This window comes from Amblyomma americanum, chromosome 2 (assembly GCF_052857255.1).
Source record: "Amblyomma americanum isolate KBUSLIRL-KWMA chromosome 2, ASM5285725v1, whole genome shotgun sequence".
Taxonomy (NCBI): domain Eukaryota; kingdom Metazoa; phylum Arthropoda; class Arachnida; order Ixodida; family Ixodidae; genus Amblyomma; species Amblyomma americanum.
In genome coordinates, this window is record NC_135498.1 from 5,651,975 (window position 1) to 5,675,007 (window position 23,033).

Consider the following 23,033-nt stretch of genomic DNA (forward strand, 5'->3'; position numbering starts at 1 on the left):
GCCCGCGGTTGTTCCACTCTGACAGCACCGCCGGGGGCGGCGGAACAACGCGGCGTGGCACGTGCGGCTGATTGCCGCCGAGCGAAGCCTCCTCCGCTTGCGCGTCGCGCCTTACTATCGCCGAAAGGCGAGTGCAACGCGACGATAAAGCCCTTCACCCTCGTGCGGCTAGCTTCCGTGCATGCTTAAACGTGACTGGCAAAGCCTCGGCAGTCGACCTTTTTTCCTTATCTTCGTTTACATTTTTATTTACCTTTCTTGCTCCAGTCGGTAATACGAGAAAGTTAAACTCTGTCCCTGCTCGGGGACCTGACACCGCGGCTTCCTATCTCTCTCTCTTTTCGCGCAGAGCGATTGAAAAACTAGCACGGGGAAAGCCCGCCTCTCCTGCACGGGCGCAACCACCGCCGTGTTGTGACGTACTGCGAGCAGCAACAGCCGCGTGATGGACGCCAGCGAAGCCATCCGGCTCCTCCTACGCCGCCAAGTCCGGTTTCCTCTCTGGCGTGCGTCTCCCGGCAGCGCGGCTGGAAGACTCGGCAGTCGAGCGCGCGTCTGGCGACGCTTCTCAAGGCGAGTTCTCTGCTCTCTCTCTCTCTCTGCGAGCGAATAGTCCGAGCAGCACGTGCACCGAGTCTGCTGGTCGCATTTCTCTGGCTGGCCGGACGATGCTTGTTTAAAAGCGGGGAGAAATTGGGCGGTGGGGAGAGGAGGAACGACTTTGGACCAGCTCTCGGCGGCTGGAAATGTTCGTTAGTTTGTTCGATAGTTGTGTTAATGGCGAATAGGCGTCTAGGTTCTCGGGCTGAGCTTTGTCTTTAATGTTATATTTTGTACAAAATACTTTAATTCTATTAAAAGGTGAAAATCACTCGGTAAAAATTTCGGCAGAATTGCCTGTCTTATTGGGTTTGATAATGTACATACAATAAACTGCGAGGCGTCTCCAACCAAAAGTTTTGATCGGAGATATCTCATGGTTTAATATATATTTAATAGTTTCCAAGCTCACTGCATAAAAAGGTGACCTGCTGTAATCAATTCTCACACATGCGTTCTAGTTTTACTTGTTTTACGATGACTTTGTGTCAAAGTGACATGTGCGAGACACTGAGAAAGATAAAAAATATACACTAGAGCAAAATTATACATTAGAGCGTTAGAGCAAAGGCCTAAGGGTGATACGATTTGGGAAGTTCCTTGCTTAGCGTTTTGTCGCTTTCTTCAAACGTCGCGCACAGTTGGCTCATTTGCTACGTCGTTGGGCTGCTCAGCATTAGTTAACTGGTTCGATCGCTTCAGCGGCGTGTGGACGGCTTTCCTTGCACACTGGGGAGCCCAGACGTTCGATATTCATTCGTTGCACTCTGCTACTCGGCGCCTCTCATACCCGAAGTGTTCCCCTGAGCGCTCACAAATGGGAGGACCATGCATAAGCTGTCATTCGTGGTCCTCGCAGACCGCAGAAGCCATGCAGGGACTCGGGGCGGTCGTGCTGGCAGCCTGGTGGTCGACCGCGTTCGGGAGCAAGGACTACAACCTTGGACTGTGCAGCAAGACCTTCTTCAGCTGCCAGTGCGGCACGCCCGGCTACACACTGCACGTGACTGTCAAACAGTGAGTGACGCGCCACGGCTGGACGATGTTGCTGTGCGTCGGTATTAGATGCGCCACTTCCTTGTTGAGCAGCAGTGCCCCGTAGCGCAGAAAGATCACGCACCGTCTCTGTCACTAAACTTTCGCGTCTAGCTGTAATTTCCGGAATGTAGTCCGCACCCAGGAAGTGATCCGGGGGGCCCAATTTTTTATTTATTTATTGATACTGCTATCTTTTACAAGACCTTAGCAGCGTGGAGACCTTAGCAGTGCTCATTGAAAAACAAAATTTTCGTCTAGGCTACCCGCGTCTGGTGCAGAGTCCGCGAACCCAAAAGGGCGCCGGAACGTCAATGTATTTCTTTTTGTTTTCATCGGTGAGTGTACGTTTCGTTTTGAGATCACAACAAAACATTATGCAGTCTCAGAACCCGTCATGGTCAGGATTGTCCAGGCTGTTGGAGCAAAAAAGGCCTACCATTTTTACACCGGCAGAAGTCTCGTCATCGCTGCCTTCTTCGCTCTGGGTTTCTTTTTCGACAGCAGGCGCCCGAGCACTGGGTTCAAATTTTCCTTATTGAGAGGCCGAACACACTGCAGCTGATCGCGTCGACTGCTTGTGATTCCAGCTAGGCTACGCGAATGCCTTATGAAGTCAGGCGCTGATGGTCGGTCGCGTGATTTATTTTCAATGGGGTTGCAATTAAGGGGAAGGCGTGCGATATTATTCGAGCGAAGATACTTGCTGGTGTCAGCAATCAAGCGTACAACCATTCTGCGATGTCAGTGCACGTTAAAGAACCCCGGGTAGTCAAAATTTCCGGAGCCCTCCACTACGGCACCCCTCATAGCCCGAGTCGCGCTGGGATGTTAAACCGCCATAAACCAAACCAAACCAGTGAAATGAGCGATGGCAAAGCGATGTGAACACATCGCAATCATGACCGTAAGATACCACGTTATAGCGATGACGGCGTTGGGCACGATGCTCTAAAAGGCGAATTAGAAAACGAAACTACTATATGGTCCGCGTGTATAGATAATCCGCACAACGTAAAATTTAAACGCCTGGACATGTGCAGTCCATGGACAGTGTTCCAGAAATTAAGCTGTTTTCTGTGTCGTTCAAGGGTACGTAGATTTCTTTTTGTGTGGAATATGGTCGGACTGACAGCAAACTGGTGGCGCTGTACAGAATCTTTATGGGCAAGGTGTTCGTGCGAGAGGTATCTTAGAAAAGAAGGGTTCTTTGTTGGCTTGGCTATTTATGTGGCTTATCGCTTTAGGTGGTATATGATTTTTCGCTAACGTCGGAACACCCGCCTTTTGTCGCGGAAACAATGGACGACGCTGTTTTCAATACTACCGATAAAACTGCTGTGTGAATTTCAATTTGTTTATTTTGAACTTATGGGTTATTTTTTTTCCTACCCGTTGTGATTTCGCTTCCCTCTATACGACATTCACGATTTCGAGCGTATTAAACCAAACAGATAAACTGAAGTGTTGGCGGAAGCATGCGCTGATTTGGCTCGTTGTGAAGCAGTGCGAACAGCGTTTCCACAGAGGACAGAGTTCGGTCAAGGACTGACTCTGCGCGGTAATCGTCGTAGAGAGACAATGGTGCCTACATCAGGCTTTAGGGACGGGGGCCGTTTTGGAAGTGTTCCACTTCTGATTACGCGCTCCTCCCGAAGAGGGCTCTTGAGAGAGGGGCAGTACTCCGGAGAGTGGGCTCCGGTACAGCTATAGCGCCGTTTCGGCATGCCTTGCGGAGGCTGCCATGTCTGGGAGCTTTTTAATGCGACGACATTATACTTCACGTCGTGCGATTTCGTGTCCTGCTTCTGTCAAAAAAGTCGCGGATTGGTCGAGAGGAGCCACGCGATCCTGTGACGTCATCGCAACCTGCCCAACGTGACAGGTGGCAATTAAATTAATGCAATTAAATTCAATTCAGTTGCCACCTGTCCACCGCGATGCGAAGGTTATAAATTTAAAAGCAAGAGGGGGGGGGGACGCCTCTGGAGAAGGGCCAGACAAGCAGGCTGGGACACGTTCTGGGCCAACATTGCATATGGTGTGAAAGGACTGACACAGACACATAAGCATGTAGCAGCCATGCTGCTTCTAATGCTGTCTCTTAAGTTGACTTAAACACCCCCATAATTGTTTATTTTTTTGCGGAGAAGTGTCTTTAAATGAGCGTACAGGATAATGAGTAGTACGTGCAGCCCCTCTCACGCGCAGGCCGCTCGCAGGTGCAGCTACGTCCACCGGTGGCAGTTCAAGTGCCGTCCGTGCAACAACCGCAAGCCGCAGGAAGTGTGCCCCATGCTCAGGCACTGCAGGGAGTGCGACAGCAATGCCAACGGCTGCGACTCGTGTCCGCCCGGCCGCTACGGCCGCTGGTGCGAGGAACGTGAGTGGCCTCCTTCCCTCTGCCTCGAGGCATTGAAGCACCTGCTGCGCTTCAGTGAGCTTGAGCTTGAGGAGACATGCCTTACAAGGATAGCTGTGTAGGAAAAATTCTGAGGCCTAATGGCGTCGTAAACTTAAGTCTTAACCGGGAACTTCAAAGTTGACCTGGTTACAAGAAAGAACCGTCGATGCTCAGCTGTAAGAGACATCAGTCGGTGTGCGATTCTCTCGAGTGTGTGCCACCTGTGTTCTTTCAGCCCATGGTTTCTTGGTAGCTGGCGCATTTGTGATAGATGGACGCGGGGCGATGCAGTTGTAGCTGTAACCTCATCGTCCCAGAGGAGAGCTGAACCTCTCAACTCAAACCCTTCCAGCTTTCTCTTCGTCTTTTCCTTGCGGGACCGATGGGCGTGAATGCTGGTGCACTGTAGCAAGAAAACACTTGTCGAACGAAAGATGTATATAGTGCTCAGGCACGTATACAAGACCCCCCTCCCCATGCCCCTCGATGCAACAAACTACCTTGGGCGCCTCCCCGAAAGAATTCCCGGCTACGTGTCTGGCAGCGTTACACCACACTTTAAGGTTCGTTGCACTTAGGGCCTTCTGTAACGCACTGGAATTTCTAATCAATTTCTAAGCAGTCTCTTCAATTTCTTCACTTCCGACTGGCAGATATCGAGTGTTTTTTATCAGCGGCGCACCGACGCAGCTGTGTACCAGTTGGTGGGCTGCCGACGAAGTCTTGCCTCTTTTCTGCACGCAGGCTGCCAATGCCAGAACGGAGGAACCTGCGACACCAAGACGGGAGCGTGCGCCTGCCCGCCCTCCTTCACGGGCGCCCACTGTGAAATGTTCCTAGGTGCCGTCTCCCTCTTTATCGCTGCTTTAAACGTTTTAAACTTCTAGCAGCACTTTGAATGAAATTGAGGTCTTAAATCGAAATGTGCTTTCAACAATCACCAGTTCTTTCATTTTCCTTTAAATCCAAAAAGTGTTCCCTTTAAATTTGAGCTTCCCAGGCAAAACATTTGTTGCGCTTTTCATGTATTGGAACAAGGAAACTGGAGCTGGGCCGAACTAAATACTCTTTTGGGTGAATGAACGAAAGAGGAAAACAGAGAGTGAAAGCAAGGAAAGTACCCTTAGATTTAAGTCTTGAAGTATACAGGTTAGATGATCTTTGTTCATGTGTTTTGAATTGTGGACATCTGCTTGAATTGTATTGCTCGCTTTAGGGAACAAACACAGGACGCCCGACCGCAGTTTCCTTTGTTCACATTTTGTGGGTACTAATTGCGCGTAAACTAACAACCAGGCCAAAGCTATAGACGTGCGCTGTCGCGGTGAGCGTGCATGGCGGGCGACTAGAAGCAGCCTAAAAAAGCCAGCAGCTACCAGGGCTCTGTTCTTTGCCAGATGTGGGTGACTAGCTATCCCGTCAGGAATGCCTAAGTGAGAGACCTTGCTTTGCAATGCATGTGCAGGCACTGGTGGCATACATGGGTGAGTGGCAGGCAGCAAACTTGTGCAGGCCTCTCAGGAATCTGCCACTACGTCACGCTTTCCTATACGCGCGAGAGCTCCGTTCTACTCACCGTCACGTTTCTCTATCGGTCTTATCCATTGCGCTGATGTACATCACACAGGCAAGCTTAATGTTAAGCTAAGAAAAAGCCAGTTTTATTCTTCATATTTACTCGGTACCTCGATTTATCTCAAACTGTTCATAAACCGATTGACAGTATTGATAGCAGCTGACAACGCTGAAGCTTATATCTTCAGCGTTCTTATAAATCAATAATATCTTATAAATATCTTATAATATCTTATAAATATCTTATAATATCTTATAAATCAACAGGCACCAAATCGCCGTAATCGCTACTCTAACCCAGCCGGCGTTATGCTATAACGTGCCCTGAAGCCGCTCGTCTATTCGTGCTCTTTCTTTTCTTCTCAGGATGCAGGCCGCCTCAGATCGCGCCCAACGTGCAGGTGACGCTCGACCACCCCGAGACACCGACGGTGGCCTACTTCGCCTGCGAGCAGGGCTTCCATCTGATGGGCTCCAGCACCGCCACCTGCGTGGGCAATGGCGCCTGGAGCGAACCCTCTCCGAGATGCGGTAATGGAACGGGTCGCCGCTTTTCGCACTTGCCCCTTTCGTGACGCGCCCGTTAGCGAATGAAAAGGTGCTGCTGCAATCATACTGGCGAGGGAAAAAAAAAAGATATGGCTCATCGCACTACGTGTTTGCATCATTGTGGAAATCTACGAGCGTAAGGAGGTGCCTTCTAAAAGATTCTGAACGAGACTCCATGAGAAAAGCGCGCCATCAGAAGCTGTCCGTTTGAGCTTGTTTAACTTTCAGTTTACTGACATAAAATTCTGGGACAGCGGTTGTGCTACATAGACAAATCCTTCCTCTAGTATTCTCCGATCAAGCTAAGTGAAAGTACTCGTCCCTGCGAACGCTCAACACTTATAGTTCAAATTCCTTAACGCGCGATTTTTCAGGCTTGGCCAGGGTATTAAAGAAGAAAAATGACATCAATGGACCCGGGGCCTCTCACATGCGAAGCGAGCGCTCTAGCACTGAGCTGCACCCCCCGGACGAGAACTGTGCCCGCCAATGATATGGTCGTTCGTGTGATTCCGGTATTGTGCACTTGTGTAGCAGTAGCATGGGGTTATTATGACAAGAATGCAAACACGAAGGAGAAGATGTTGTTGGCCGTGACAATTGCTATCTATTATCTTACGCCCCCGAGCTGCGGCCTGTGTAAATAAAGATACAGATGATAGCGAGGAGAAGTACAGAGGGGAGCGATAGCGAGAAAGTACAGAGGAGAGCACTTGTGTCATGCGTGAACCAGAATGCATTGTTCCCCGAATCCCTAAGTTTCTTCTCAGCACAATTGTGGGTCCTGGCGCGCCTCTTGCTTAGCTAGCGAGCGCTAGGGAATTCGAGACTGATATGCTTTCTACTATTTCTAACCTACTATTTCTGGTTCAGAACAGCACCAGATTCGCTTGGCTTCCTTTCTACCACTAATAGCCTTAGGGCATAAAGGAGGCACGTAGTGATGAATGAAAGAAAGGGCCGTTTGGATGTTACAATATTTCTTTATTCTCGCTCTCGCATATCTGCCGCCCTTACTGTTCGATCGTGTTCCACGCGGCGGTCGCGATAATAGAGGAAATTCTGTGTCCATCACTGTGGATCCCGGCGGCGCTAGTGAATGCTCTCAAGTCAAGGTTTGACGCGACGTAAATACGGAGGTCATGGGTTTGGATCCCGCTGACGGTATATCGTTGTTTTGAAGCGAAAAGCTTCACTACGCCAGCTTTTCGAGCCGTCGGTGTCACTGCGGTTTTCACATTGAAGAGCCTTGAAGTTCAAACCTGGAAAAGCAGTCACGTAGGCCACTGAGTAAGTCACGTGGCTTACCAGTGGCCATATGGTTCCTAGCCAGGGTGGACCACCACCCAACGTCAACGTCAAGGTTAAAGGTCAAACAAAAAATGTGAGTAAGAAGGTGAGATTGACGTCACTGTGACGTCAATGATTAGGAATGTAACTAAACAAGTAGGTTCATCGAGGGAAGTTCTTGACTTCATGGTGGAAGGCGGGGCGTTTGACGTTAGGGGGAGAGCATATATAAGTGGCTAGGGGATCATGCAGCGTATTCATTGGAATAAATAAAGAAGAAACTACTGATTGAATGAAAACCAGCGTCTTTAATCCAAAGCTCTACCACAAACGTAGCCATGCCTGAGAAGCTTTTCGCGTTCTTCCAGGTTTAATTGAAGCTAAACCACCGCTAATTTTTTTCTTCGACTTTCTAATCTGTTATATTTTGAAGCGTAAAATGATTTCACTGCTAATTTTTCATTCATCAACACCACACTTTGAAAAAAAAAAAACATTTCCCTATAATTTCCAGTTTCAGCCAGCGACTGTTGGCTTCCCTAATAAATATATATTTCAGTTATCTGCTGCCTTGGTGGCTCAGTGGTTATGGTGCTCGGCTGCTGACCCGAAAGACGCGGGCTCTATCCCGGCCACGGCGGTCGAATTTAGATGGAGGCGAAATGCTAGAGATGTATGTACTGTGCGATGTCAGTACTCATTGAAGAACCTCAGGTGGTCGAAATTTTCGGAGCCCTGCACTGCGGCGTCCCTCATAGATTGAGTCGCTTTGGAACGTTAAACCCCATTAACCAAACCACTTCAGTTAAATATCTTCTGACACTCCTTTCACAATACCAGAGTACCATAAAGATGCATTTCTCACTATCCTGTTTAATGGGCACAGATGTTAGGAGGCATTTCTCGGTTCTACAGCGCTGACAACGCTCCACGCAGATTGGTCAGCATCCATTGACGTCACATAATACGTCCCTGCAACGTGCCAGACTGTGTGGTCCGAACACGACTTTGCGCGCACTCTACCAAAGAAAAAGGAAAAACTAACAAAGAAACTATATTGCATTCAACACCGCCGCGAATAGCTGTCGTTGGATCTTCCTTTACACACTGGTTGCCGACCTGCGGGTGTTTTTTTTTTCCTTGATAAAGGAAGGCAATTTGAGATCGTAAATTTTCCGATGTACTCTTCCTTTTGACGCGTGCTCCCTGGACTGCCTTTTAAGTTCGATGCAGATGTAAGAACTAATTTGGTTCTTGAGTGAGGACTACGTGCCCTTTTTCGTACTGCTCGTAACCGTACTTGCGCACCGAAGGATGCTGGGCAGAGTATTCCTAACCATTCACCGTTTACCGCGCGTTTATTGGCGCCTGCGCAGAGCGGCTCTCCTTCTGCCCGGACCTAGGCCATGTGGTGAACGGTATGTTCAAGTCGCGCCGCCTGTCGTCGCCCCTAGGCAGCGAGAGCTACGCCAACGGCAGCTCCGTCGAGGTGGTGTGCGACGACCGCTACGACCTGGTCGGGGAGCCCCTGCTGCGCTGCAGGGACGACGGCACCTGGTCGGCCAGCGTGCCCGCCTGCGTCAAGGGTGCGTCCTCAGGGGAACTTTGGAAGAGAAAGAAATTTTATTTCCCACGCCCAGCCCGGTGCACTAACCGTGTTTTTACCGCGCTCCTCCCCTATAGTAGACACAACCCAAGAACGAAGCGGCAAATTCCCCTTTAGCCAATGGCGCGAACGTATTATCATGAAGTAATCCCTTTGCACCTGCTAGCGTGACATCTCAGTGGGCTGGAAGATGCGAGCGGATTAACCACGTGTTAAACGTGACGCCATGACAGTCGGTCGACACCGTTGGCTTGAGGGCCTCCATTGAGAAACATTTGCCGCGTCTTTCTTGAGTTGTCTCCTACTATAGCATCCCATGAATGTTCTGGAGAAGCAGCAGCAACATTTGTCGGAATCATTTCGTTGCTGCAGCGAGCAAGCTACCCGCACGAGTTTTGATGAAGGTGGTGTAATGATTTGTATGCTAGTAGTAGAGCTTTTCCAGCACATATGCACCGCCTATTTTGCGCCTCGTGAAATCATTTATACTGTAAAAGCCCCAGTATATACCCCTTCAAAACTACCGGTGCGACGTTCTTCTGCGCTGCATTTATTGCTTTTTGGTTCGTTATTGTGTCATGATTCATTTAGAATTCTGTGCGCTTTTTTTCGTACTTGACCTCATCTATCGCCGCCATCAGCGAATGATCATGGTTACTGCACTCGCAGAATCTACGTATTCGACTGAAAATTGTTTTCGTACACCCCATTTTATCTCATTCATTTAGGCAGAAAACGTGTGCTTGTTCATTATCAAGGCACATAATGCTCTTCTGCCGCACCCAACTGCCTGGACGCCATGCAGCCTCTGCAAGGTTGCGGGCATTTTATCTATTTCCACGGCAGACTTCGTCCTGTCTTTTCCGTTATTAATGCCCTCTCAGCAAAATTTCACATCGTGGCATGCATGCTTTCACTTACTTTGGCCTTTCTGTGACTAACGGTATTGTTATCCTGTTCCAGTCTCTGAAAACCACGTCAGCTGCGAGACCAAGGCACTGGACATTTTGTCATCTTACACTGCTCCTGTCAGGTAGGCGGGTGTGATATCAAACGACAACTGAAAGCCGAAATGAGGTCTCTCTTGTAGTGCACTTCAAGTGCTGGCATTGAGAGCAGCTCACGTGATTTGTGTGACGCGTCTAATTTTTTTCATTAAAAATGAACAATGCTCACCAAGGGTAATGCTTGGCCAACGCCGCTATGCGAACGGCTTAAGAGATGGCTCTGTGGCTGCGGCACCAGGCTGCGACACCCAGCGGCATATTTCTTTCGAATAGCGCGGAGGTGATACGAGCTCGAGATTGATGCGTAGAAATTTCTGTGTAGCTTACATTTGGCCAGCGATATGTGATATATATATATATATATATATATATATATATATATATATATATATATATATATATATATATATATATATATATATATATATATATATATATATATATATATATATATATATATATATATATATATATATATATATATATATATTCGTCTGAATTCACTGGCGGCTGTATTTTATGGTTCCTTCCATTATTAAATATGGTCACTCCAACCTGCAGTATCACTTGGTTATGTACGCGCTTCTACGCAGGTGGCAGTCGACTGAGCTTAAGAGCAGCCAAGGCAAGCACTATCAGTAAACGCTAATTTGCCAGAGCTTGCCTTAGGCAGCTACTTTCCTCTGTGCGAGAAGTGACCTCTAACTGTTACTGTGATACATGTGAAGTTTTTCAAGGGGCGACCTTGTGAGTGTTTCCTTTGCCGCAGGGTGTACTGCCCACCGGGGTGTGCGCAGAGCGGCACGGTAATCGGCAGCGTGGTCTACCACCAGCTGTCGGCGCTGTGCCGAGCGGCCGTGCACGCGGGCCGCCTGAACAACGCCGGCGGCACGGTGTCGCTGGTCGCCAGCGGGAACTTCGCCGACTTCGGGGCCTCCAGGGCCAACGGCGTCGATAGCGTCGGGTGAGACCGTCGGGATGGCATGCACAGCACTCGAGATATGTGGCGGTCTCCTCGGAATCTCTTTTCTAAGAGCACAGCATTAAAAGGGCCTCCGGGTGCTTGACCTGAAAGAAGTGCATGATGGACACTGATGTATCACTTTTCCGTGCTCGACGCATTTACATGCCGATATCCGATATCCACGAAACCAAACACAGCAACCTTTATTCGGTGCCCGTTTATGTAGCCAGGCCAATCCGACCGGCAAGGCAGAAAAGAAATGGCACGCCTTCTGCTGAGTGACAAGAATATTGCAGCACACCCTGGCGCTTATCTTAACTCAACGCAAAGGATTAGGACGCACAAGGGAAGCATTGTATCAATGATCCGCCTAGCGTAGCAAGCGGCGCATAAATTTCGTATCCTGCTGTCCCAGCTGTGGTCTCCGAAGGCAGCGCGTAAGTACGGCTCCTAACCAGAAGTTCCGCAGTTGGGTCCTGCGATTAGACGCAGATTCTTTTTCCAGATGCGTCTTTCGGGGCTACACCGGGCAGCCATTAGAAAGTGATCACCATTTGGAATACAAACGCCTATGAATAAAATTCGCGGTCTATTTACCGACGATAAAACGAGTTAACGGGGATAGAGCAAAACGTATGCTGTGGCAAGGAGGGAAATGAACTGCACTTTCGCTAGAAACGCTAAAACTTTCGTCTTTCGTCACATGAATGGCCGCAACGTTGACGACGGAGGCTTGTGCGAGAATTGTGAGGTAGAATTATCAGTTTTCCGTGGAAGGAAGCCAGGACATGTCTAAAGTGTGATGCGACTTGTCCAATATTCTCAGACAAAAATTTTGAGCATTGGAATATTTAAAGGTACAGTTATGGAAATATTTACTTAATGGCATACATTATTTCGATGCGTACCAAATTCTTATCTTTCTTTTAAAGTTTTGTCGTTGCTCGCATCGAGGACCGTCATTGAAAACCAATCAACAACGTTCCTGGCGATAGCAGTAACGTCAATAGCACAAAAAATTCAAGCTTGCTGTTGGGAGATCTGCGGATAAACTGAACGAGTCAGTTTCGTGCTGTTTCCAAAGCGGTCCAGAGCGACATTTTTTTTCTACTTGATGCTCTCAAAGTGTACACTTTTGAGGTTGCCATCGTGGATTAGCCTCCTCTGAATGTGGCGACTGGCTCTCCAAGCGTGTATGTAACATAGGGGTCTCAAACATGGCCTGCAAAGACTCTTTGTGCGGTCCTAGAAGAGCACATAACAAGTCCCCGGCGTCCGGTTCTCCCTGCCTACGTCAGTAGTCAGTTTTTTCTGAGAAGGGCCTGGGAGCTTTGATTATACCACGAAAAGAAAGAAAAAGACTGAAAAAAAACGCGACAAGAGCAAAAAGTTAATAGGGACCAGCGTACCGGCTTAGCGCACGAATCAGCGAAGGCTGGTTGGCTCTAGTGCAACTAACATAAGGCCGTACAACCACTAGTGGTGCCCCGCTGCCTGACCGTGCAAATGCGCGTGAAATTGATACAAAGTTTGCTCCCGAAATGGAACCTCTCGCCGCCGCTGTGTCGTCCGCTCACAGTGGCCATGAGAAAAAAAAAAGTAATAATAGCGCTACCGTTGACTTCTTTCTCACTGGTAGCAACTGCATGAAGTTCCCGGTGGGCGGTGAGAGAGGGAGGGAGAGAGAGAGAGAAAACTCTTATTTAGTCAAAACAAGTATTTGCAGAAGCTGGGTGATCGGTGCCGCTTGTTCAGGGCTTCGCCGGAGGTAGCTGACTTGCGGACTAGCTGCATAATCCAGGCTTAGGCACCACTATCTGGTTTTTCATAGCTCACATACTGAACTGGTCAAGAGTCTTCGCAGCCGGGATCAGTCATCACAGCAGCCCGATGCTTGTGTTGCGTGCGCATGCGCTGTGGTCCGTGTGCGCTTGATCCTCACTAGACTTGCAGCCTGGACAGAAGCAGCATCCAATGGAGTCCTGGACCAGAGATTTAAAATCACATCCTTAAGGCGCCTTTTCAATGAAGGAGTGTTAATTCATTCACGAGACCCAACCCGGGACGTAAGCTTGTCGCAGACTTGAACATAGTAGGCGAGCTATCTCAAACCTTTATTGCCAGGCATTGACTAACTGGTGTCTTCCGCGGGCCAGGAGCCGGAAAGAAAGAAAATATAGGAGCGGCCTAAAAACCGTCTTACAGAACGGTTTTGCTATGTTTCAGCCATATTTTACGTCGACTACATTATTTTATCACCATTCGATGCATGTGAGTGTTACGAAAAGTGATTAGCGCATATGGGCAGTGCGAAAGAAGAGACACACGTAGAAGCCGTCCCGCCTGTTCTCCTTCTGGAACTGCCATTTGCACCGCCTATTTTCATAATGTCACCAAGTTAGGAGTTGTACCGTGGTAGTGCGCATGAATGTGTGTTCGTATCAATTTCGAAAACTGCCGAACTCTCGACACCAGTTGAGTGCACAGGCCGCTGCAACTCATCTATATTTAGTTTTTTTTTATGGCGAATGATACTAGTCGACTTCGGAGCTGTTTTCTCGCTTACAACAGTAACTGCACAAAGGTAACGGCACTCAAAAGCTAAAGAATGATATCGTAAGGCGAGAAATTAGTCACGGTGCTGCCCTTCAAGTCATCTTTTTGTGCATTGTTTTCCATCTGCAGGTTGCAAGAAGCTGCTCCCGGTTTCACATTCGTTGAAGATCGCCTTGCCAGAGTTGAAACAGGTACCCTGTGTTTTTAATGCATGTAGTAACGCCGGAAAGCGGTACTGCTGTGTCACAGAACAGGCCTGTATAAAGGCTCATTGTAGATGACTCAGGGAATGCCATTGCAAATACAGGCTAGATATGCTCAGAATCAAGGTGCAGGCGCACGAAATTGAAGAAAAACATATATTGGGCGTTAACGATACAGAAACGCAATGAGCATGAGAAAGACAAACGTGGTGTGTTGCTTGTGGTCGAGTACGTGTCCGTCAGTTGGCGAACTTGCGCAATGAAAGAAGAAAAAGAAACAGCGGCGAGCAGTGCATACGGTTCTGCCGCATTCCTCTGCCAGGTCCATGCTCTTGGCTCGCGCACCCCCCAGACTTAATGCTTAAACCTCGGGAAAGTGACGTAGTTAACGTTGAGCGTTTACTGCAGTGAACTTGAACATTAGAATTCGAACCCGACATCTGGTGCGAGTCCTGTCATAAACAGTCAACTTCCCCCCGCTTCCAACACCTTCACGCATTTCTTCTCTTCAACCAGGCTGCCAGCCAGGGTGGACCGCGATGGGCGACACCTGCCTTTTGGGCACTCGCCACAAGCTGAGCTATTCGCGGGCCAAGAACTACTGCGCAAACTCCGGGTCCAGGCTGCTGCAGTTCCGAGAGGCTGGTTTTCCAGATTCAATCCTTACTTTCCTCAGGGCTTCAGGTGAGTGCCCGGAAAATGTGACTGCGCCTTTATTTTTGAGATAGGAAAATGAAAAGAAGGGACATTCCCTAAGAAAAAAACAAGCGGGGCGCTTAGATGAGGCAAGGATAGCTTTACAGGTCATCCTCGGCTTTTGTAGATGAACCTAAATGAGTGAATTACATTTGGTTGATGTCTATTAGGAATGGTCGCTTATATGAGCCCATCGTCCGGACACCGGCTGCGACCTGCCTGATGATTTCTGCGACTGCCGTGTATCCAGGGTTATGATGTGCCTCGCGCATGCGCGGTATGATGTCATGCTCCGTAACTAAAGCATAGGTTACTGACATTAGCGCAAATCTTTCCTGATCCGACACCCTGTAATGTGGCGGCATAGGTCTAATTTGGGCTCTGCGCCTCCTAATATAATAGTATATGTTAGGTTTACCGTCTCGAATCTGCACATGGGTATGCGGGGCGCTGTAGTGGGTGGCTTCGGAATAATTTTGGACCACCTGGGGCTCTTTATCGTGCACCGACATCGCACAGTCTAAGGTATACTGCGTTTCACCTTTACCGAAGTGCGGCTGGCGCGACTAGGATGAGATCCCGCGACTTGGGGCTCAGCAGCCGAATGCCATAACCACTACAGCCATAGCGGCGGGTAAGCAGTATTTGTGTGTGTATAACAAAATGTGCTGGAGCTGAACAGCTCTTAGTGAGGCTTGTCAACACAGGTGTCTGAACACTAAGGGCAAACTTCCTCTTCCGTGTTGTCTCGTTTCAGAGAGTTTTAAATACCTACAGAAAGAAACATTGTGTATCCTGAAGCTTTTTAAATTAGTGACCGCTAGAACCACTCCACGTCAAGTGCATTTGACGCTGCGTTATACGTCTTCTGACGCTGCTCATCGCTTTTTACACCTTCATCCCAGTAAGGTTGACGGTCTGCTAATACGTAGTGATTGGGCGCAGACACCGGCCTATCCTGGGTACAGGACACTCTGGACAACGGCAGCCTAAGCGAGAATCGTCGCAGACGTCGGTCGGGAGGCGACGGCGACGAGTGCTTCATCGTGGACCCCGCCTCAGAGACGAAGGCGAACGCCGTGCGCTCGAGCCCCTGCGAGGGGGTACGCGGCGTCGTCTGCGAAATGGACATGGGGCAGTTTCAGGGTGAATATATGCTACTATTATATTTTAATTATCTTATTGCCACAGTCGTCTGTCATGTCTACGTTTTCGTAGCCATCGGCTCACAGCATAATTAGTCCTTGTTCGCTGCACGGACCAGATTGTCTTCTCAATAACCACTTGACTCGACTAGATTGTTTGTGAAAGATGACTGTCAAACACGACCGTGTTTCATATGGCAGCTGGTGTTCGCGACGACGTGCACGAGTTATCGGAAACTTCGCGTCATGTTTAAATAGAACGCGGCCAACTTAATACTCCTCGATCAGATGGAGACACGCCGGCCACAGGTGCCGCGAAACACACTACTGTCGGATGCAACCCAAGAATGCTCCGACAAGTGCGCTCAAGGGAGGCCGCCCAACCAATGACGTCGACCGATTATTATGACGTCGTGGTTAATCCCATTTCCAGAGGTTCCTGCAACCACCGACAATTTCACGTTCTGAGATCAACCGCGACCTCACGGGATCGACGCCATTGGTTGTAAGGCTTCTTTTGACGGGAATTTGGAGCTGCATTTTTGAGTTTTTATCCGACTGTAGCTTTATAGCCATGCGACAGCGGCCTCGCGGAAACGTATCCTTTTGCTGAAAAGCTGCGCGTCGTGTAAGTTTCCGACGTTCCAGTGCTTCTGCGACATCGACGCTTTCCCGAATGACTGCGGCCTCCGAACAAGCAGAGTGCTGAGAAATTAGGCAGCCAGCCAACCACGTGATAGCACTCACACGACAGGACAGCGCTGTGTGCGTTTTTTTATTTTTCTGAGCCGAAATTCCCGCTTGCGATAGGCTGCCCAATCTTCTTCACTTTGCCCTTGATGGCAGTAACGAGGCATCAAAAGCTGAGCCGTTGCCCCTGAAAATTTACTACCGTTTATGCGACAATGATCTGGCCGTCGGCCTCTGAACAGTGCGGCACGTAGTTCTTATCTCTAAGCTGCGATGGTAACTATGGCAAAAAAAAAAAAAATGCGACAGTGCCGTCTTTTCATCTTTCCATTGCCTGTTTACCTCACTAGAGTGCAGTCCATGGTTTCCCTTTCGTTTCCCCGTCGTTTCTATCTGCAAACCCTTTGTTTTGGTACAAGCAGAAGCTTTTGATTTTTGTTTGCAAACGCGCGCAGCCGCCTGCGCGGACCCCGGCCCCCTGGAGAACGGCACGGCGGAGGTGATGCACCAGGTGGTCGCCGGCCGCATGCTCGAGGGCACCCAGATCGCGTACCGCTGCGCCGAGCTGCACTACCTGGCCGGGGAGCGCCGCATCACCTGCCAGAGGAACCGGACGTGGACGGCGCCCAAGCCGCGATGCATGAAACGTGAGGCTGCCTCCTGAGAGCGTCTCTTCTCCTTCCTTCTTGAAGGCCAACACTTCTCGAGTAACGGCCTCGATAAAGCGGAGAAGGCGAAAAGAGGAGGTCAAGGGGAGTCCAAAAAGGGAGAGCGAGAGAGCCGAAGGGCACAAAGAGCAGAGGGCAGTAAGCGAGCTGGGAGCGAGTAGGTGTGCGCTCTGTTGCTCCGTGGGTGCGACGTTTCAGGCCACTCTCTCTTGCGCAATGCTCGCAGAGCAGAGTAGGTGTACACGACTCTTCTGATGTGCCCTTTAATGTACATCGCACTCGTTCTCTTCTCGGTGCAGCTTACGGATAGAGCCGTAAAACTTCATTCGGAGATACAGAAGAAAGTGCAGAGTTTTTCGCGGTGTCGCTGCTCGAATAAAACCACCATTGAGTAATGAATATTGATGTTTAATATTGCGGGCCATCGAAGCGCTCTTATTTCACCCACGTAAACAAATCTGAATAATGTAAAACGGTATGTCAGAGATTGCGTTTGCTGCGAATGCTGTCAGGGTGGCATATAGCCACCCTATATAGTCAGACTCTTTTGGGGCCTTTTGTTATGCCTCATGAATCAATTTTACGCCATCGTCTCGAATAAAAAGGAAAGAAAGACAGAAAGCGCGACGTCGCTGTCGCGTACTGGTGCCTTCAAAAGTTTTCGGAACGCCAAAAATCACGAAAACCAATTTGCTCGCTGACTGAAGCGCAACCAGGCACTGAGGGGTACATTGCGTTGGCCACGCTGGGAACTACAACGCACACACTTCACTTCATGGCTGCATTCTTAGGCTGCCCAGTAATTAGGCTTTGTTGGAATTTTCGTGTTACGAACCCTTTTGTTGCATCTGTACATACCTCTCCAGGCTTACGTAAACGGCAGAACTAAGGGAAAAATGGATGAATCGATACCTGTGCGCAGGTACAGAAAAAATTGGCTATGGCTTAGATCGGCTATGCCAGGATATACGTAGCGAGAGGTACGTTTCCTTGGCTGAACTTGTTGTAGTCACTGTATGTTTACCAATGTGAGACATTGGGTACACACCTTATTTATTCATTTTGCTTGACAGAGACGAAGACTGCCCGATGATCTGCGAAATAGCATGCAGCGGTCTCAGTATTCTCAATACAGTATTTCCATTTGGTGGAGCCTCTTTAGTATACAAGCTCTATAGCAGCTCCCCATTTTGTAGTCTGAACGTGAGGGTCCGAAGCTAAATTAAAGTCAAACTTTTCTTTCATACACTGACTAAGGGAGCCCTGTTTCCTGTTGAGATGACCCAAAGTCACGCACAAATGTAAAACCGTGCCGTAGGCTGGTATACACGTGGCAACCACATCAATCGTCTGCTTGACGGATGTTGCCGGTGCCACGTAGACTCTTTGGGTGATAATGTTGCTTTCCAGAAGGCAAACACAACAGGCTTTACCATTACTCACCGCGATCGAAGGGAGATGTCTGATAGCGGTGATACCTTGTTTCACGTACACACAGACTCCAGCGTTCTTATTTGGTTCAAGTCAACTGCCAGGCGACAACCTGAGCATCGGAAGAGATAAATTTCTCTTGTCTATACCGCCGTTTAGCAGCGGCTGGACTCTCCTTCTCTGCATCCATGTAAAACGTTGCGAAAGAGATGCCCACTACATTTCCGCCTTTTATACGTAATCCTGCGCATGCGACGCGGGGTTTGGATGATAGCGCGGCGTGCGGCGAGGCGGCGACGAAGAACACGGCGCAACTGTGGGTATTTCTGGTTACCATGGTATCGGCTCATGCGCACAACTGCTCATCCGCGTGACGTCACTCTCGGCTTTGACGGTGGAGCGGGCGCGCGGCGACGGCGAAGCGCACGCCCCACTTTGCTCCTCTTCGGTTGCCATGGTAACGGCGCATGCGCGCAACTGGACTCTCCCATGTACCGCGAAATGCTTGACTCGTAGCCCACTATAGCTCTCGCTGCAAAAAAACAGCAACATGAATGTTCCTGTTTTCGCAGTGACAACTTGTCTAGAGCCTCCGGTGCCTCCTTACGGAGAAGTGGAATACGTCCAAGAAAGTGGCAGTGGACTGAGGTGAGTTCCCACTGGTACATTGTGGATGCCGCTGATATTACTGAAAATTGATGAACCGACCGCTGGCTAGAAACCCCCGGTACGCCCAGCGGTGAAGCGAGAATTTGTGCATTAAACGTTTAATGCTATATTATTCTAGGCTTTAAATAAGTTGAAGAATTTCAACTATCTTGACAACATCAAATTCTTTGCTGTGTTGCTTATTATCAGGCTATATTCAAGCGCGAACATCGTCAGCGGGCTGAGCGGGATCATCTGCATTTTTATCTTCAATTGCACTGCTGAGCACCTAGCGCAATTCATGCTTTTGCATAATGGTTTGCGTAAAATTCTTATTCATCAACCAATTAAATATTGATTTCACCTTGCACATTCAGGGAATAAATCATATGAGTGCTTACTTTTTCCGCCCCGACGGTGCGTGTGCGAGATAGCGACAAAAGTTTCAAAGACTTCAATTACACAACACTTGATTGTGTCGCACAAAGACGGGCTCTTTGATAAAACACCTCACCGTAGGCATATGTTTTGAATGCATCTTTTGTCTTTTAATGCATTATTTTTAAGGAAGGTGCACTCGGGATACTGGTATAAAGTTATGCTCACTCGTGAGAGCAAATTGGTGCAGGCAAAACTATTTTAGGCGCTGGTCTCAAGCGCGAGCTCTCGATGGGTAGTATAGCTCTATGCTTGTGTTACGATTGAGGAGTTCTTAATTGCAACGCGCCTCGGCTAGAAGTAGGGCAAGGCGACTAATCTGTTTTTGTTCATGGGGCTTTGGCATTGTTTAGGCACTGTCTAGGTTTAGGCATTGTGCGCAGTGCATGTTTGCGGTTCGCTTCAGGGCGACGAAAGGGTCACAGCATGGGACACTTTTCACGCTGAAGTTTGCGTCCTCGCCGATTTGATACTATATGTGTACACGTGTCGCATCGCACAAATTACGCCTTCGCAGGACGGGCCGGCAGAGGCTTCGGCTCTCGCTGACGTCCCTGGACCCCTCCTTGGGGGCCGTGTTGCCCAAGGGTCACTTCCACGTGGGCACCCGGGCCACCTTCTCGTGCGTTAACCGCTTCTACTCGCTGGTGGGCTCCGAGGTGCGTAGGTGCCTGCCGGACGGAACCTGGACCGGAAGGACCGCCACCTGCATCCCCGGTGAGTGTGGGATCTCTAGAGCAGTGGCTGCAGCAGAGCCTTCCTCCACGGCGTAACAACAGCAGCGAAAAACGGACGGGAACAACGTTTGCGTTCCGACAATTTTGCCTGTTTTTCTTCTTCGCGCTTCTTTTTCGGTTACCATGTATGAAAATGGCGGCGACAAGAATTGCCCTTGAGAGTCTCTCTTAACGACTGTGTCTGAAAGAAAACACTAGCGGTCTTTAACAGCGCCTCTGTGCTAGCGCAGTGTGCGGCCACTCGGACTCTCCGCGTTCGCCGTTCATCTACCACGGCAACGCGAGCGAGGTGGGCCAGTGGCCCTGGCAGGTGGCGCTGTCCATGTGGTCGCCCAGCGAGAAGATCTGGGACCTGCAGTGTGGCGGCACGCTGCTTTCCGAGAGCTGGGTGGTGACGGCGGCTCATTGCGTGGCCAGGGACCGCCGTGGAAACCTGCACGCGCCCAAGGACCTGCGCCTCTACGTGGGCAAGTACCACCGCGACGACACCCTCGACGACGCCTTCGTGCAAGTTCGGATGGTGAGCACGCTGCGGCGACTCTTTCAAACAGACCCTAAGTGCGCTCACTGTGGGCCGCACCGGAGCAGCCCAACTGTTTTGCTCATAAGCCTTCCGCGCAGCCCCAAGAGATCCACGTGCATGACGACTACGACCCGGTGAAGTACGACGCCGACATAGCAATGGTGCTGCTGGACCGGCCGGTGGAGCTGACCAGCCGCGTGCAGCCCATCTGCCTGCCCAGTGAGAGGACCTCGCAGGCCAACATCGTCGACGGCCGCCTTGGCGTGGTTGGTGCCACGTTCGATCACTAGCTGGTTTTACCCGATGTGTACATGCTATGCGACATACACGTATCGGACTAAGCTCTGAGGGGCGGAAAGCGTAGTATACGGGACGGCAGCAAGTGAGGTGAGTGGATCACATTAAGACATATCTGACGATTGGAAAGCCGCAGTTGACCAAAGCAGGGCTGTCTGGAGATCAGTGGGAAAGGGCTTTTATCCTGCATTGGGTGCGACCGGGCTAATGACAAAGATTCCGAGGCTTCCCCTGGTCATCCTTACAAAGCAGATCTTTCTGTAACCGTTTGTGACACGCACGCACGGAAGGACGATTTCTTACAGCTATAGCTTTATACGAAACATTTTCTCTGTGGTGAACGGTTAGTTGGTTAGTGTTCTGATAATCGAAGACTCCCCCGTTCATCCGCTGCCTTTTGGGCCTGAGCTGTCGGGCAGTGGGCGTTGTTGGGGTGTGGGGTTGATGTGATCCATATAAATTCATGTGACTGTTCCAGGCGACCGGCTGGGGCCAGACGGAGAACCGGAGCTATGCGGACGTGCTGCGCCAGGCCGTCATCCCCGTGGTGTCGGCGCAGGAGTGCGAGCGCGCCTACCGCGAGGGCCGCTTCCCGCTGACGGTGACGTCCAACATGTTCTGCGGCGGCTACGTCAAGGGCCGCGTGGACGCCTGCACGGGCGACAGCGGCGGCCCGTTCGCCTTCGTCGACGAGACGGCGGCCGATCGGCGCGTCTGGGTGCTCGAGGGCATCGTCAGCTGGGGAGGGCCCCGGGGGTGCGGGGCGCCCAACCACTTCGGCGGCTATACCAAGGTGGCCGCGTTCATCGAGTGGATCCGCCAGTTCCTCTGAGCAAGCTGGGGACCAGCAGGGACATTTTGAAGACCACATGCGCGAAGCTACCAAAGTACACAGTCTTTTCGAGTGCCTATAGGCGTCCCAAGAGGCCGGGACTGGATCTGCGCACTGACGGCTTCCAGGACGGACAGATTAGCCTGTTTAGAAGTAGCCGTCATTCCAGTCACAAGCCTATCAAATTATAAAAGCTGTGTCTGCTCAAGGCTGGACTCTTGGTCATCTGTATTGACCAGCAGCAAGGGGAAATGATCGCAATCGATAGCATTGTGTGCACTGTTGTGCGTGTTCTGGCTCATTTAAAGTTCAAGCTATTCTTATCAGCACCCGTTCGACCCTACCTGTTTTGTAACTAACTATATATTTTAGTGACCTGACGTAGCATAAAGGCTCGGGAACAAGAAAACTTCTTTTCTCGAGCAAGCTGGTTGCCTTTACCTCGATGAAGAAAGTACTGAATTAGACGTCGGAAAGTTTTGTTTTTTTTGACGAGAAAATTCCATACATGGTTCCGCATATTGTTGTCTGTGCCGATGTTTATAAGCGGATGCAACTTTTAAAGTTCCTTATCTGCCACGTTAAGACACATCAACTCACAATGTATGGTGCCCTGAGAGACCAGTGAAAAAGTGCTGCTGAAATCTGAATTAACAGCTTTTTGTTTTCTTTTGCTGAGCCCCACGCTTCCACGCTGTTTAAACTGCCTGGATGGATCCACAATGTGGCGTTTAAGTCAGGGCGTAGTGCACCTCTTCAGTGTTTTTGACGACGTAGAATTCAGTATATTCGCATTGATTTACTGGATATCGCGCACCATATATCGTAGCCTGCTTTCCTGCGCTCATGGCATTTTAGCATAACACACTGGATTAGCGCAATGCACTAACTTAAGGGGCGCCGCAACGTTTGCAGTTCACGACGTTACAACGCATGACCAAACCGCTGCTAAATAATGCCCACGTATTACTGCTCGTGGGTTAATTCGTTACTGAGGGACACACTCATGAGGTGGACACATGATAGGTTGACATCTTTTTAAACCGGCCAATTTTACGGATGTTTTGACTTCGGCTGGGAGGGAATGCACGCTCAGCACGAGTTGAAACACACAGGAGGACAGGAGGAGCGCATCGCGT

The 23,033-nt window shown here is 49.7% G+C and overlaps 1 protein-coding gene across 1 annotated transcript; it reads left to right on the forward strand.

The window, feature by feature from the left end:
* Positions 1 to 282: 282 nt before the first annotated feature.
* LOC144120472 (limulus clotting factor C-like) lies at positions 283 to 22,326 on the forward strand. Its single transcript, XM_077652898.1, has 17 exons — positions 283 to 573; positions 1,460 to 1,617; positions 3,858 to 4,018; positions 4,784 to 4,879; positions 5,981 to 6,145; positions 8,830 to 9,039; positions 10,023 to 10,092; positions 10,836 to 11,030; positions 13,716 to 13,777; positions 14,306 to 14,473; positions 15,431 to 15,631; positions 16,776 to 16,967; positions 18,992 to 19,067; positions 20,023 to 20,222; positions 20,473 to 20,762; positions 20,864 to 21,031; positions 21,541 to 22,326. The coding sequence occupies exons 2-17, from the start codon at positions 1,472 to 1,474 to the stop codon at positions 21,892 to 21,894; spliced, it is 2,754 nt and encodes a 917-aa protein (XP_077509024.1). The 5' UTR covers positions 283 to 573; positions 1,460 to 1,471; the 3' UTR covers positions 21,895 to 22,326.
* The last annotated feature ends 707 nt before the right edge of the window (positions 22,327 to 23,033 follow it).